At 38.9% G+C, this 17,043-nt stretch overlaps 2 protein-coding genes across 5 annotated transcripts in view; one reads left to right on the top strand and one right to left on the bottom strand.

Moving 5' to 3' along the window:
* Positions 1-1,579: 1,579 nt before the first annotated feature.
* LOC106136955 (lethal(2)neighbour of tid protein 2) lies at positions 1,580-4,235 on the top strand. Its single transcript, XM_013337657.2, has one exon. The coding sequence runs from the start codon at positions 1,747-1,749 to the stop codon at positions 3,238-3,240; it is 1,494 nt and encodes a 497-aa protein (XP_013193111.2). The 5' UTR covers positions 1,580-1,746; the 3' UTR covers positions 3,241-4,235.
* A 91-nt stretch (positions 4,236-4,326) lies between these two features.
* LOC106136954 (E3 ubiquitin-protein ligase UBR5) overlaps positions 4,327-17,043 on the bottom strand; it is a 31,786-nt gene continuing 19,069 nt past the window's right edge. For 2 of the 4 annotated variants that reach the window (XM_060954661.1, XM_060954663.1), the window contains exons 32-51: positions 16,108-16,274; positions 15,725-15,927; positions 14,402-14,567; positions 13,902-14,051; positions 13,480-13,631; positions 12,960-13,075; positions 12,394-12,539; positions 11,903-11,976; positions 11,336-11,457; positions 10,955-11,177; positions 10,604-10,792; positions 10,029-10,165; positions 9,333-9,462; positions 7,875-7,982; positions 7,354-7,516; positions 6,827-7,058; positions 6,306-6,512; positions 5,905-6,052; positions 5,519-5,749; positions 4,327-5,398 (exon numbers count right to left, since the gene is read on the bottom strand). In XM_060954661.1, the coding sequence (XP_060810644.1) occupies positions 5,186-5,398; positions 5,519-5,749; positions 5,905-6,052; positions 6,306-6,512; positions 6,827-7,058; positions 7,354-7,516; positions 7,875-7,982; positions 9,333-9,462; positions 10,029-10,165; positions 10,604-10,792; positions 10,955-11,177; positions 11,336-11,457; positions 11,903-11,976; positions 12,394-12,539; positions 12,960-13,075; positions 13,480-13,631; positions 13,902-14,051; positions 14,402-14,567; positions 15,725-15,927; positions 16,108-16,274 (3,277 nt within the window). In that variant the 3' untranslated portion in view covers positions 4,327-5,185. The remainder of the gene's footprint in view (positions 5,399-5,518; positions 5,750-5,904; positions 6,053-6,305; positions 6,513-6,826; positions 7,059-7,353; positions 7,517-7,874; positions 7,983-9,332; positions 9,463-10,028; positions 10,166-10,603; positions 10,793-10,954; positions 11,178-11,335; positions 11,458-11,902; positions 11,977-12,393; positions 12,540-12,959; positions 13,076-13,479; positions 13,632-13,901; positions 14,052-14,401; positions 14,568-15,724; positions 15,928-16,107; positions 16,275-17,043) is intronic. The other 2 variants (XM_060954664.1, XM_060954662.1) reach the window with 2 other exon arrangements.

Here is a 17,043-nt window from a genome sequence, read left to right as displayed (position 1 = left end):
TATCTGAGGACGAATGAATGGGCAGGGTCGCGACTGCGATAAAGCCCTTCACTAAATAAACCATAAAAATTAAAGGCGAAAACAATCACACTGATATGAGTATCATAACGTTTAGCTAAATGAATGTGCTTTCATGACCAAATTTTCCTATGTCGAATGTCATTATAAAGGTTGAAATTCACTAGTAGGTATCTAAACTCTCTTAGCAAATTTACTAGATGAATTAAGTAAGTAAGTAGGTACATTCATTGATGTACTGCTGAAATGGACTGAACTTATTGAAAAAAAATTAATAGCTACTTCTACACTATACTTACGTTGGAAGTAAGTAATAATTGTTCAATCGTTATTGCTAGGAATCAAGAACGGTGCTTACCATATAATTTACATACCTATATATGTTCTCTGTCTATGTCATCTTAGCTCTGAAATATTAGCCATCTGACAGTTTTGTACTACTAACTACCAACATGCCCTGGACTGCACCTGCACCTGCACCTGTAAATCAGACCACAGTTTCAGCCTGACCAGTAATAACTTTAGGGTACCTACACACATCTCACCAGACCACGCCTTAATCATGAAATTGAAACAATATTAAAAAAATACAAAACAAAAAATATACTAGGTGACAGGTTACTAGCCCATCGCCTAAAAGAAGAAAACAAAGTTTATAAGCCCATCCCTTAATCGCCTTTTACGACATCCATGGGAAAGGAAAGAAGTGATCCTATTCTTAAGTACCAAGAACCACAAGGGCTTCACCAACTTGAGGGTTTTAAAGTTTATTTTGTCGCTTCTTCTACACTTGCACTTTTGATGCGGTAGTAAATTTAATTACAGTTTTTTTGACTTTGCCAATAGTCATGATGACAAATTATTTTTGTATTCGTGTGAATTTAGTTTCACAACAGCTATATCATTGGTCAAATAATAGCATCAACAAACAATAATCTACCTCAGATATGCGAAGTATTATAATATAACACATTATTTGGACTCGTCCAAAACGCCTCTTACAAAACGTTACTCAAGTGTGACGATGTTAGTATTTTGTTCGCATTATGAATCTTATTTGTATGGCAGCTACCTTATTGCGTTTATGGATATGATGCCTTAATAAAAGTTATTCCATATTTTAGTTTATTCACTCCTGGCAGAGTTATTTTTAAATCATATTGATTTTTTTTAAATGGACCTACCCATCGTACTTTGATTTGAATGAGTATTAAAGATATAGGGCGTGAAAATTAAAACTAAAAAATCACGTAACGTATTTAATTACGTGTATTCTATCATGTTATTCACAAATTAATATTATTTCAAGACCTTGTCATCATTCCTATTGCATCAAATTATCGTCTACCTCTCAGCTTATGATTGGCCTCTCCACTGATGTGGTTGGGGTCCCGGAGTCCGTTAAGAATTTTAAATAATATTGAAGTACCTACATTATAAACTTATTTGTAAAATAGTACATACATCGAATAACCCGAATCCAAGGCCATAGAATTGTATGTGCCACTTTGGTGGCATTAAATTAAAAAAAGTTAACGTCATTGTCACTGTAACAGCTGATTACTATATTTTTGGTTTTAGCTGGGCCCGGTATTCTTCGAGCTCGTAATGTGACCTAATCCTAAAATAGAATTGAAAAATTAAACGATTTAAAGTAAATATAGCAAGAGAATATAATCAACTGTCCAAAGAAAAGTTTCGCCTATGAAATAAAATTTTCATAATAAAATGGGCAATCGGACTAAAGTACAAGATATATTCTATCAGATAAAGAAGATGTTTACATGGTCCTATGCTAAAGGATTAATTCTTAACCCGGCCCAAATACCCTTTGTCGCTTTTCTTATCATCATCACAGAACTTATTATAAACGTGTTAATTGTGGAAAGGGTCCCATATACAGAGATCGACTGGAAAGCCTATATGCAGGAATGTGAAGGATTTCTGAATGGAACATTTGATTACAGCAAGCTTCGTGGAGATACTGGACCTCTTGTATATCCTGCAGGTTTTGTCTACATATATTCTTTGTTTTATTTTCTCACTAATCAGGGTGAGAACATTAAACTTGCTCAGTACATGTTCATTGTAATTTATCTTTTACAGCTTTATTTTGTACTAAGAATTTATATCAAAACTAGAAAAGTGCCACCATATGTTCTTGTTATAACTATTTTAACATCATACAGAATGCATTCAATTTATGTATTACGTTTGTTTAATGATCCCATTGCTGTTTTATTTTTGTATATTTCTCTTAACTTCTTCATTGATGGGAAATGGAATTTGGGAAGCATTTTTTATAGTTTGGGAGTTGCAGTTAAAATGAACATTCTTCTATATGCCCCAGCTTTGTTCTTCTTTTATTTAGTAAATTTAGGTCTAAAAGACACAATCAAACAACTCTTTATATGTGGATCATTGCAACTTATTTTGGGTCTACCATTCTTAATAGGTAATCCGGTGGCTTATTTGAAAGGCAGTTTTGATATAGGTCGTGTTTTCAATCACACATGGACTGTAAATTATAGGTTCCTAGAAATTGACTTTTTTGAAAACAAGTGTTTCCACTTTACTCTACTTGGAATTCACATTATGTTGCTAATTTTATTTTTACCAATGTGTGTACAATATTTTAAAAGCTACTGTAGACTTAAATATGTCCAGAAGCAAGTTCAGCCCCAGATTGATGCTAAAAATAGAGAAAGTAAGATAAAATCAAAGCAAATAAAAGATGCAAAGAGAAAACCTGGCAAAAAAATTGTAGACAATGATGAGAAATTGACCAAAGAACAGGAAGATTTCTTGGGTTCTTTTGAAGCAATGCTTCAAAAATCATCACAAAAGTCAGGAAAAAAAACAGTATCAAAAAAATCATTAGATTTCAATGAAGAACCACACTACAGTATCAACTTTGATATTTTATCCCAGCTGTTCATATTACCCATGTTTATGGTAAATTTCATTGGTATAGTTTGTGCCCGCAGTCTACATTATCAATTTTATTCTTGGTATTTTCATAGTCTTCCATATTTACTTTGGTCTTGTAATTTTTCTGTTATAGTAAGGTTTTTAATTTTGGCATTAATCGAAATGTGTTGGAATACTTACCCGAGTACAAATTTAACTAGTGCTTTGTTACATATTTGTCATTTGAGTATACTATATGGAATATATAAAAAAATATCCACTGAACTAAGCATGGCGTCAAAAGTTCAATAAACAAACTTAAATTTGTCTGACAGATGTGGTTAAATTCCTTCCTATAGCATAGGCAGCCACTGTTTGTGTTAATAATTATGACAATTACTTTTCAAAAGCACTAATGACTGGCACATCAAAAAATACAACAGCTTGGTTGTTAGCCCAGCCAGACAAAAATTTTGACAACTCTTAGAGGATTTACTTTGTTTTCTCAAGAAGATTGCTGTAACTTATAGATGTGATATATCATAAATGGTACTTATTGAAGAGTTACTTCACAGAGTGTAGACATATGATAGCAATGATCCATGAGGTCAGTACAAGAGTATTGCTGTCACTAAAAAACTAACTGTTTGGCTTACCATATATCTGTACAATGCAAGCCACACAGGTTATCATAATTTCAAGCCATAAAACAATATACAGTAGAACTCCAATTATCCGAATTAATGGGGACCGGGACCCATTCGGATAATCGGATTTTTTTTTTAAAAATTGCCATTGGTGAGAATAAAAGCTACGTTTTGATATTGCACTATTTTTTTATTGAATTAAATGAAAGAAACATGAAATTTTCACATGTTTTAAATATAAATAAAATGTACTTATGTACAAGTTTAGAAATAAAAATCATTGTTTTTTAAACATCTCCGTCAATGTAAGCTGTTTTGCGGTCTTCAACCGTTTTCGGATTGATTGATTTGATTCGGATAATCGGCGATTCGGATAGTCGGAGTTCAGATAATTGGAGTTTTACTGTATTAAAAACCATAGAACAATTTATTAAAAAAAATTTCAAGTTACCCACTACTTACTCATTTATATACATAATTACTTTTATTCACATGTATTGAAAAATCTATGTCCAAATAACCATATTCCACTTCTCAATTTGTATTGACCCAATAATGTTTTATTGATCCGCCATGTCAAAATTGTGTGTTCATAGTTTTAAGGTTGAATAATATTGTACATGTGTACTATTTTTTAATTAAATTTTATATATTTACATATCACTTAATTTTCTTTTAAAAATCTCGGTAACAGTTGTAGTTTTGTGAAAAACTTAAACATAGCATTCAAGAGATAACAAAAACAACTGCATAAGCATTTTGAGATTGTTTATTATGAACCATATTAATACAACTGATCAAAGGAAAATCTAATTATAATCTTAATTTTAGAGATTGAGGCATATAAATACTTCCTCTGATATCACAAATACCACCATTGTTCGGATCCGCCTATCCGCCCAAGCTTGCCCCATTTGTCAGCAGTATATTCCCATCATACTCTATTCTTATATAATTTTTACTATATAACAAAGCTATATAAACAAATCAAATATTCTTGAATATTTTGAATAGTGCTGCCTTTCTTAGAGCAGAATGTAATAAATAGGGAAAGCAATTAAAATGCACTGTTAAATTAGGCCAGTTGAAGGTGCCAACAAAGATTTAATTTTAATCACTTGTAATCTATTGTTGAACGAGCAACATGTTCTATAGTTACTTTTTGAACAACTTTTAAATACTTATGGTCTATGAGTCTATGTGTAATCATATATATACTTGTGCAGACCATTGTTTAGTTTGCTTTTTCAATCAAGAAACAAATTACTGTATGTATATTGATACTATTCAGTCAAAAATACCCATTCAGTCAAATCTAGACACTATTCATAATTGCAATTAAGTCTATTTTTGTCGATGTAAAAGTCATCAAGATGCAGATAAATCAATCGCAATCAACAGCTATAGCAATTAAAGATTTTCCAAAATATATAACATACGGTTCGGATGTGTAAACCACTGTCCTCTGTCAGTACAACGTGTCAATTCGCTACAGCAAGAAGCTTTTCGTATTACGCAAAACAAGACGACCTTACAAAATTAACAAGAATATAAGAGCAGTCTTACATGAATGGGTTTAAAACTAAACGAGATATAATATTGGCAGCAATTTAAACAAAGCCGAAGTTTTTAGTTTTGATGGCGAGTAGTAGTTTGTGTTTGAGCACGTGTCGGGAGGAGTAGAGCGGGATGTAGAGGCGCGAGATGCAGGTGTTGGCGGTGGGCAGGTGCGCGTCGTCCGCGGGCCGGATCGTCACGGACGGCATCGGCTGGAAACCCTCCTCCGACGCGGGCAATGCAGGTGAACCAGTCCAGAAATATACCTGCAAGTAAAAATAACGTTTACAATATTGTCGATAAAACAAATCATGGAACTGAGTTGGATTGTCAGTGTTCGGGCGGCGGCCAGGGCATGAAGGGTGACTAATACCAAATATACTCACTAAATCTTGCCGTTCGAGATGCGTCATCTTATCCACGATCGCCCAGAGCCACCGCTTAAACCGTGCGAGGCGCTCCGGAGGCTCGCCGCTCTCGTCGTTGAAGCTGGTGTACGAGACCAGCGCGGCCACGTTGATGTCACCGACGCCGTTGAGCAGCAATCGCAAATCTTCCGCCGTCAGGCCTTCTAGAGCAGATTCTGGAAGTACGTCGAGAACTCCAACACGCATTGCCTGTGAAAATGGTTATACAGTTAGTGTAACTATTTAATTGAAACTTATTGAAATAAAATATGTGTGTGTGTGTGTGCAAAATGCCATTTGATTAAATTGACAATTTTTTTATTGACGAGCACTATTCGAAGGATTCCCATAAATATCAAACTAACCTCTAGAGCCTTCTCCTGTGACAGTAACATACGGTGTTGCGCGTATTTCCGCACGTAGTCATACACGTTGAGCGCAGTCACTTCCAACTCGCGTCCTCCGGGGACCAACTCCACGCAGCCGCCGCCTTCTTCTTCGCACATATTTAGACTAGAATAAAAAATACATTAACGAACTGTCCAATAAAACGATTGGATGTATGAAAATTAAATCGCATTGGTTTGTTTCATACAAAATGTTGAAATTATGAAGCATATGAACCTGCCTCTTTACCAGAGGCAGAATACATCTTTCAACTTGCCACAATCCTTTCGTTTTATCCACCTTATCTGTGTCTTCATGAAAACTCGGCTAATAGTAGCTCCAAGTACTCAAACCAACAATGTTGAGGTATTTTAGTTACCTAAAGTTGAGGTCAAGTGCCGCGAACAGCGTCTGCGAGTCTCCTCTCTCGGCGTCGGCGACGAGTTGCCTTAGACTCTCGTACACGACGGGGTCGAAGAATGCCAGGTCGTGGAACCGTACTGGCCGACCTAGTACGTATTTGAGCACGTGCCGATTGAGGAACATAGGGCATAACTCGTTTTGCAGTAAGCATAGACCGATTATCCTGAAAACAAAAGTTCGGTAAGAAGCTTTGTGTTGTATGCATGTCAAGCGATGGTGTCGCTTTAAGTTAAGAACCATGATAAGCGACTACAAAGTCTTGTTAGTAATGGGTTGAGGGTTTTCTCGTCTGAATAGACTGCATTGTAGGTTGAGGGCGTGTGAAGCGAAATTCACTTAACTACTATTTTAGTACTACTAGACTAACTTTGAATATAGGGAAAAGGATAAAAACGGGATAACCTTCCCACTCGGGCCCTGAACCCCTGAAGCCTACTCATAGTTTCGGAGGGTGCACCTGGGAACACGACAACTAACCTGCCGACATTCCTAAAAGCATTAATCCTCTCCGGCGTAGCACGCCCTTGCCTAGGCGAGTAGTATCCCCTCTTCCCGGGCGAGTAGAAGAGTGGGGCGGCGTCGTCAGCGGCGGGCGGCGCCGCAGACGGGCCCGCCGCGCCGCCCGGCCCGGCCGCCGCGCCCGCGCTACTCCCGCGCTCCGATAACGAGAACACGTCTAGATCTGTCGAATAAGATGCATCGGTCACTCCTGAGGAAGATAGGTAACAAATTAGTGTGAAACACAAAATATCCCTGATTAGTTTGCGTCGAATTCGACTTAAGCGGTAACAGTAGCGTAGGCAACAGGGTAGCGGCTTGTCAGAGCTATAACTTTACCAAATAAGCAATATTTTTTCATACAAAATCAACACGAATACCCAAAAAAGCTTATGCAAGCTAATCCATCCCTCAGAATAGCAAATACTCTGTAGCATTCTTAGCAGTAGGCATCGAAACACAAACGATATACAGGATGTCTGGAAAATCGAAAATCTTGTTCTTACCGAGTATGGCCTCTGAAGGATGCATAACAATGAGATCCATCGCCTCGCGCACTTTCTGCCGCAAGGCATCTTCACTTGCAAGTAAAACTAGTAATTGCGCTGGCGTCAATTCTAGTAGCATGCCAGTAATCTTGCCGGCAAACGTTGGATGGAGCGAATGTACCTGCACACAAATACATTTTTATCAGAAAATTTATTTTAAGAATATGTATATAATTTTTTTAATGTTGGTTAATTTGCTACAACCTAAGTGTAACAAACGCTTTTCTGAAAACTGCATCAAAATCGGTTCAGCGAAACGCGAAATAATATACAGGTGAATCTGAGAACCACCTTTATATTTCAAGGCGGTTACCAAAAAAATTCATACATACTTAAAATCGCGCCTCTTTCCCTTCTGTAAATGTTCAGCTAGGGTAAAACATGGCTTTTATTTACTGAGAAGAAAAGTAAACTTAGTCATATTTAACAAATGTAAGTAGTAAACAAATGTGTTGAGCACGAGACAGTTTCTTACATACCTTTGGATATAACCTTTCGCCTAACTGAGCCTGATGAAGTGTCAAATGTTCGTTGTGACCTCCAGGCCGATCTCCGCTGTATCCAGCACCTTCTGTGCCTGGAGCAGCCTGTGCATTGAAATATTAAATTAGTATACCTACATACATACATACATAAAATCACGCCTCTTTCCCGGAGGGGTAGGCAGAGACTACCTCTTTCCACTTGCCACGATCTCTGCATACTTCTTTCGCTTCGTCCACATTCATAACTCTCTTCATACAAGCTCGGCGGTTTCGGGTACTTTTGACCTGACCCTTTACCAGGACGTCCTTAATTTGATCAAGATACGTTCGTCTAGGTCTTCCCACTCCGACCTTTCCCTCCACACTCTCCTTGTATATCTGCTTAGTCAACCTGCTTTCATTCATCCTCTCCACATGACCGAACCATCTTAACATACCCTTTTCTATTCCTGTAACTACATCTTCTTTCACATCACAACATTCCCTTATCACGCTGTTCCTTATCCTGTCACTCAATTTCACACCCATCATACTCCTTAACGCTCTCATTTCCACTGCATTTATTCTGCTTTCATGCTTCTTTTGCCATACCCAACTTTCACTCCCATACATTAATGTCGGGACCAACACGCCCCTGTGCACAGCCAGTCGAGCCTTTTTGGATAGTTTCTGACTGCTCATAAAGGCATGCAAAGCTCCATTCACCATGTTCCCCGCGTTCACTCTCCTTTCAATATCACTATCATACTTGCCATCTGATGTAAACTTTGATCCTAGATATACAAACTCTTTCACTTGCTCCACTTTTTCTCCTCCAATCAAAATATTACATGCTGTCATTTCTTTCTCCATTTCAAAAACCAGTGTTTTAGTTTTACTTACGTTCACTTTCATTCCTTTCTCTTTTAAAGCTTCATGCATACAGTTTACCATCTCCTGTAACTCCTCCGCTATGTAAAGTAGGTATGCTATTAGTATACCTACTTTTCAAAAACAACTAAAAAGTGTTTGCTAAAATAGTAAAACAGTATTTATTGTAAAAGATGAATTAGTACATCTCATAGCACAGATTATTAAGCTACTTCGTATGACAAATACATATTAAGTATATATAGGACAAATACGGGTCTTCGCGCAAAGACAGCAACTATCCTACCGCCACCCAATGGCTCTACCACAGGGCTCTACCGACCTTTGGGTTATAAGTGAGAGCTGAAGGAACTTTGCCACCGATGGGCGGGTTCATTCGAACGGTCTATAGTTTAGGGGAACTTTAGACCGTTCGAAAGAGTTCATATATCAACCGAAAAAAGCAATTTGTTGGTAAGATAAAGTTTTCTTTAATCTTTTCAATATAGAATCTGCCTTACGTAGAATCTGTCGAAAAAAGACAATGAATGATAATCAATTTTCGACTAAACTATAAAAAGGCCAGTTTTTCTGTAATGGTACCTGTGGCGAGTACGGCCGGGCATCCACACTGAGCACCCTGCGCGGCTCCCTGGCGGCGGGCGGGCGCGGCGCGGGCCTGCCCGGGGCTCGGCGAGCCGCCTCTTTTGACCGAGCACGTCCCGCACCGCTTCTGAAAATAAACATTGAAGTCAGAATACTGTTTCTAGTTTAGGAAGTGAAAACCGGCCAAGTCCGAGTCACGTTTGTTAATTAAATATTTATTGGTTATATACACGTTTCTACCTGTTTGTTCAGTATTCTATAATTGGTAGAATTGCAACGCGGTCAATACATACCATGTTGCATGTCCACTCCTAATAAGTTCCAAGACATAAGACGGCGCTGTCGATAGATAAAATACGTTTGTTGTATGGGAGTTTAATAACTACTTTATATTTTATTGTTTTCAATTTTATGTATACATAAAATTTAAAACTGATCCTTTTAAATTATGTGTCATAATTTAAAAAAATCAGCTTTGTAGCTATCACTGTTTATGTCATACAACCTGTTGTCAGACAGACAGCGGAAGCTTATTAATAGGGTCCCCTTTTTACCTCTAAGATACCCTTAAAAAAGAATTCAGAGTTGATTTTTAGTCAATCACGTCTTTTTTTTCCTAAACATGCCTAAAACATCTCTATATTTTTGCGGCTTCTAAGATAAGCGCGTGAAGGTTAAGATACTCGTACATACCTCGCACCGCTGCTGCCGGTGCCGGGCGCGCCGCTGCCGGAGCTGGCGGCGCCGGCACTGCCATTGGCGCTGGCGCTGTTGCTGCCGCTGCCCGCCGCCGGCTCAAGCGGTGGCAGCTTCTCGTTCGCCAGTAAAGCCTATACACAAACGTTCAATAAGTTCGTTTGCAAGTTAGGTTTTCAATAAACATAGGGTCATGTAATTGAAACAGCAAAATAAGTTGCTAAGGAGGTTTCCAATGACCAGAAATTTAACGTCACTCACTCCGTAAAACTAACAGACTAAAGGTATATTCAGTGGGAGTGCCTTGATTGTGGGCATGTAAACTTGGTGCTCCTACCCTAGGAAAGATTCTTCTATCTGACCTGACCTGATTATATTATTTGTTTGCTATTTTCTTAAGGTTGACTGATAGAGAATGGAATTAGCATTAAGTACTCATATAATACATACATATACAGATTTTTAAAAACCAACAAACGACAGGGGAGCGCTACTACATAAAATATTCTTTCTTCAACACCGCCTGACTCGCACTATGAAAATGACTGTTTTGGGCACTATAAGGCAGTTACCTCAGCGACACTCGTGTAGAAGGACCTGGCGACGCCGCTGCCCTCCCCGGGCTCATCCCGGAAGGTCACCTTGACCCGGTTGACGGCGAGCGGCGGCTGCGCACTGTGAGCGCGTCGGTTCTGTCCGGCGAACGCCGAGTTCAGTTCAGCAAAAGTTTGTTGTAGCAATTTGGCGCGGTCGCGTTCCATCTGAGAAATGTACAGATTTGTTATACAAAACTTATTCATGGACATCATGCGACTGAGATAATATCCGTTTGAAGTGGTTAAATAAACACTACCGTGAGTCATCAGAGAAACAAACAAGCAAAGATTTCATTTAGGTCACCTATTGCAAGAAAATTTAATTACCTTGTGTAATGTCAAATCTCTCTGTTGCGAGTTGCGTAGTTTTTCCATGTCTCTGCGGAATTTGACTTCCTTGACTGGGAACCCTCCAAGTTCATCCACCACCGAGCCAGGCTCTAAGCCCACATCTTCAGTGAATACTCGCCCAAATAGATCTAAAGATAGACGCCATCGGCCAAGTAGTAAATCATGTGAAACAGAGGCGCCGAGCGATGGACATGTCCTCCTGTGAATAAAGAAAAAGTACATGGAATGGATGATTAGTGTTTTTCCCATATCAAATATTGAAAAAAGCTATTTGAGACATGCCAAATTTTTACTCGCAAATTCCTTTATATTAGCGAACATAAGTGTATGCAAACTTCATCACTTTGTTATACTTACGGTTGCGATGGAGTATTGAGTGAGGGCAGAAGTGGCGGCGGCGGCAATCCTGTAGTTTCAACCGTCACGTGCGCAGATATCTCCTGCGATTCCAACGGGTCGGCCGCGCTCAACAACTCACCCTGAATCAAATTGTATTTTTACAGTACATTTTTCATGATGATTACTAAACATATTCCCATTTAATTTAATTATGAACGCTGAACATGTCTTTTAGTCTTTTTAAGACTGTTGACTGGAGAGAAACGTAATTATAAATATATGTATATGTAAACAGGTTTTTCACTATTGTTTCCTTCTGTTGAATTTAACGCAGCAAATCATTAAAATACATATTTATGATCACAAAATTTTCCTCATCCATTCTAGCAAATATATATAATATAACCTACTTTATTCATTTTGTGTTTATTCATTATCATGCAATAAATAAATGACCCAAAATCTCTTCACATAATATTAATTAAAAAAAAAGTTATAGTAGGGCAAAGCAAACTACGTCCAATTGAAGTGGTAGGGAATGAATTTTGATAATAAAAAGTCCCCCAAATAAGTGGAGCGACTTACAGCACGTACAATGACAGTCTTGCCCGGGCTGCGCGACGACGACGCGCGCGGCTCCGCGGATGAACTACTGGGACCTGCACATATAACAATAAAAGTTTCAATAACATGTTTATAATGTCTTGCTGCAGAAGTTTTGTTTTGTAGAGTGACAAGAAACAAAAGCGACAGCAACGCACCCCACCTAACTTCTATAACGGCAGTTATGGTTTGTAAATCCATGGAAATCCCATGGCTACATGAGCGTGGTCTTTTGGTCCGAGATTCCGAGCTCCTCTCCAAGGGTGAGGGCGCAATCGAACATAACACCTGAATTAGCACCACACCAGTTTTGCACAGTAAAGAAAATATTAAAAGCTATTTAGATTTCGACCTTGTTTAATTTTGATGATCGCCGATTGCTCAAATTGGAGCAGCAAAATTATTTGATAATCACTCGCATTTTTTTCTCTAACATATAACAAATCATGAATTTGGACACTGTTATGAAATACCTGGAGAAGGCGATGCGGCAATTTGTTGATGTGGTGCCTCAATTATGGAGCAAGCAGTGTCGACCAGCGTGTGGAACTCCGAAGGTTGCGATGTCGACTCCTGCATGGAACTGCTGCCCGATGACGTCATCACCGAATGGGGATGTCTGAAAATATATGAACATGTCATTGCCATGTTTGTTTTATTCGTCGTCCTCCCTGGAGAGGAGCACGATGCATAATAATTATGATACATCAATACGTCATGAACCTAAATATCTTAGTAGGTTTTGCCCACGACTTCAACCGCGTGGTTTTCTCCTCTCGCAATGAAAAGTAGCCTGTGTTCTCCCCCAGGGTCAAGTCAAGTCTTATCATCGTACCAAATTTTATGAAAATCTGGTCAGTGGTTTAGGCGTGAAAGCGTAACAAACAGATAGACAGAGATATTTTCGCATTTATAATATAGTAGGAACTTTCCTCTCTGCTCCTCTAAGATTAAGCAAAAGAGAGAAAATAAAAAAAATATAACATAAAGGCTCGCAACAACTTAAAAAAAATATGAAAAGACATTATTCATAACATACCTGTGATGTTTCTTCCTAGGTACAGTTCTAGCTTCATTCGAATCTGAGTCTGATAGATATTCTCCATCGGTGTCAACATCCATTTTAGTTCCTACATCCTTTGTGCATGACAAGTCCTATAACGAAAAAATAAAGTATATTAATTTGGTACTTTGAGAAAAAAAATGTTCGTATCTTTAATTAATATTGTCATCTTCTACCAACGCTTCCATTTTATGTGAATCACCATGAAAAACAAAACGGCGGCGGTCTGCGGCGGCCATTCATACAAACGCCCTGTTCAACGAGTTGATTGACCATCTGTCTTGAAATGCATGCGCCAAAAAGAGTGATACCTGCCATTCATACATTTGCGAAATAACCAAGTAAGAAACAATACAAACGCAGTCACATTGCGAACTACCTTCTATTTTTATAAATTGTCTGAAAATACTTATTCTAAATTTGAACTATCTGAATACCGGAGTGGCAAGACGCGTGAAGGTTTTGACGTTACATAAAAAGCTATATGTTACACTACCTGTGGCTCGTCGCGCGCCATCACGTGGTCGTGTGCAGGCGGGGCGGGGGGAGCGGAGGCGGGGCGTGCGGGGGGAGACCACGCGCGGTCGCCGCCGCCGCCCGAGCCTGAGCCGGGGCCGCGCGATGATAGGCCGAGACGACGGGGCACCACTAGCGGGTTAACACATTCATTATATTTACAGTACTGAAAGTCAATTGCACATTATAGAAAGTAATTGACCTCGAGCGAAGACTATTCCCAGCTGCCGCGGCTTTTAAGAAGACCATAAGGTTGTAGCAACTGTAGCTAGTTACTAAAAGCACAGTGTGTTTTACACTAGGTAGTCTGACAGTTATTGAACTTAGAAAGACATTGGATGTAGGGCGTTTATGGGAGGCTTGAGTTCTTGCTAAAGCTGACATTAATGATGAATCTCTTACCTTCTAGTGGGTTATTGACCCCCGGCGGGGCATCACCCGAAGCGGGCACGGTGACCGGCTGTCGAGGCATCCCGAACAACTCCTCGCGGCGAGCGTTAGGCTGCAGCAACTGTGGCTGGTCGGCCAGAGGCAGGGCGTCTTGCATTGTCACTGTTAACGTAAGACCAATAACTAAAAGTGTTAAAAGTAGCATTGGTGTTTAAAAGATACTGTGAGAACTGAATACGTCACTATTTTGTTTGGCAAATAGGTAATAGGCCAGGCTTCCGTTTTACGAGCTGAATGACGGCTATAATCATATCATACATTGTATTCAGTCAAGTTGAGCATACTATACGTTAATATATGACAAACCATTTCATCTTGTATTGCCTTATATCGCGTTAATAAAGACTAAGTGCATTTCATTATAAACTTGGTTCTATTTCTTATAAATGTAAACTTAATAATGCACATGCAATAATGCACATCACAACCGATAGTCAAGAAGAGTTTCATACTATTGAAAGGATCCGGCGGTGGGCATCCCAAGCAGAGAGTAGACTCGGATCGCTGAAAGAACGCGTGAGTACGTCCACGCGCCCCGTCGCTCTCGTTATCGGACTCCGCGGCCGCGCTGCCGCCTACTACCATTTCTTCTTCGCCTTCTTCATTCTCGTTCTCATCCTGTAACAAAGAAAAAAATTAAGTGTCTTAAGTCAAACCACTTTACCTTGCATGTATTTCGGGGTGAGAATCCCCGTGAAACATACATAAAATCACGCCTTTTTCCCAGAGGGGTAGGCAGGAACTACATCTTTCCACTTGCCACGATATCTGCATACTACTTTCGCTTCATCCACATTCATAACTCTCTTTGTAATCTTTTGTTTGTCTCTTCATGCAAGCTCGGCGGTTTCAGGTTCTCTTGACCAAACGTTCGTCTAGGCCATCCCACTCCGAACTTTCCCTCCACACTCTCCTTGTATATTTCCTTAGTCAACCTACTTTCATTCTTCCTCTCCACATGACCAACCATTTTAACATACCCTTTTCTATTCCTGTTACTACATCTTCTATCATATCACAACATTCCCTTATTATGCTGTTTCTTATACATCCCATACTTTAATGTTAGGACCAACACGCCCTTACGCATAGCCAGGCGCGACTTTTTGGACAGTTTCTGACTGCTCATAAAGGCATGCAACGCTACATTCACCATGTTTTCCTGCATTCACTCTTCTTTCAATATCACTATCACACTTGCCATCTGATATACAAACTCTTTTACATGCTCAACTTTTTCTCCTCCAATCAAGATATTACATGCTGTCATTTCCTTCTCCATTTCAAAAACTATTTTTTTTTGTTTTACTTACGTTCACTTTCATTCCTTTCTTATTCAAAGCTTCAAACATACAGTTTACCGTCTCCTGTAACTCTTCGGCTGACGACGCCAGTATAACCTGATCGTCGGCATAGAGAAGACATTTGACGAGTAACTCATTTATCCTTAGTCCTCTTTCAGATCCACGAATGAGCAATAGACTTATTGGCCCTTGGCCAAAATCTTTTCGGCTATGCATTGCAATGAAAAGACCTGATCCGTACATCTCATTAACATAGCATAAAATTTGCTGACTATGCTTAGCAGGCTTATACCACGACAATTTTTAATGCGGGAGATAATTTCCCGTGAAACGACAAATATGAATTTTGTATGCTAGCAATAAAATTCAATATGTTCGAAAGCTTAAAAATAGCAGACAAGACAGTATACTGGACAGCTAAGTATATATGGATGAATGCCAAAATGGTTTCTGGCAGATAGCAGTACTCACCGAGGTCCAAATGTGATGGTGATGGTGCGGTTGAGGCTGAGCGGCTCGCATGTAGTACACGAACGCGTCTAACACGTACGCTACGTGCTTTAGAGCAGCCACGTCCAATACGGGCAGTTGTTCTGCGTGTTCAGCGCTGTGGGCCCGGAGTAGTGATAGGCAGTATGCTAAGAATTCGCGTCGCGCACTACCAGCTTCAACTCCTGAAAAAGGAAGATATATTACAAATAATGTATGACCAGTTAGTGCAATAGTCTACTGTCAAACACTGCTCACAGCAGCAATATATGATTAATGCATGGAATCCAAATGGCTAGTCTATAGTCAATTGCCGATGAAATATATCTCACTATTCATTACTAAGTGAAAAATAAGTGAGGTACCTTGTTCTCGGTCCCTGGATCTTGGCACTTCAGGTCCACCGAAGCCAATGATGCGAGTGGCTGGCGAAGTCAATGAAGTGGTTCTTCTTGCGGCGGGCGCACTACTACGACTGCTCTCGCCAGTGCTTGAGCTGGATGCGTTGTTTGACGTCAGCGACGCGCCGAATCTGAAAGTTTAAGTCGTGAATTAAATTCTATTATTTAAAAAAGTGGTCAAATCAGTAGTTATAATAGGCTATTACACTCTTTTTTGAAAACTGTTTTAAATCAATCCTGAGACTGTGTTATACCTATAGAATTTTTATTAAAATTTTTTGAAGCCGAAAAGTGCTCTAAAAACGATTTATTATTTATGATTTTGTATTTTCGCGCGAAAACGCCATCCGCCATGCTGTTTTGACTCGTGACGTCATACTTTTAGTAAACAATACGGCTCTACGTAAGACTAAAGTAAAAAGATTTTTGTAATAATGAATTACAATACATATTGTTGGTGTAAGAGAATGTTTAATACAATAAATACTTACATCGCTGTTTTAACATTTCTTAACTCAGCAGAACAGAAATCGGGATTGGACGCAAAAAATTTCGCCACCATCAACGTATTAATCCTCGGTAGATTTATATTGTCTGCTTTCACAAAACCGTCTTCCATGATTCTATTAAATTATTAAAGAGTAAAAACCCAAAAACGTGATAGAAATTTTAAAATTTCAAAATAAACAGAGCCTGACATCATCAATATGTATTCGATTCGATATTTGCTTACTAAAAGTATGACGTCACGTCAGTACCCAACATGGCGGATAGCGTTTTCGACTTTTGAAGAACAGATTAAAAAAGAGGATTTTTTAAATTGAATTATAAAATCCATATTGCACTTTTATGAATAATGATCGATGTTTTTCTTTTATTTTTTACAAAATCTATAAGATA

The sequence above is a fragment of the Amyelois transitella genome, chromosome 4 (genome assembly GCF_032362555.1).
Source record: "Amyelois transitella isolate CPQ chromosome 4, ilAmyTran1.1, whole genome shotgun sequence".
NCBI classification, from domain to species: domain Eukaryota; kingdom Metazoa; phylum Arthropoda; class Insecta; order Lepidoptera; family Pyralidae; genus Amyelois; species Amyelois transitella.
Note: the sequence above shows the minus strand (reverse complement) of the source record. Positions and strands in the feature narration are given on the sequence as shown.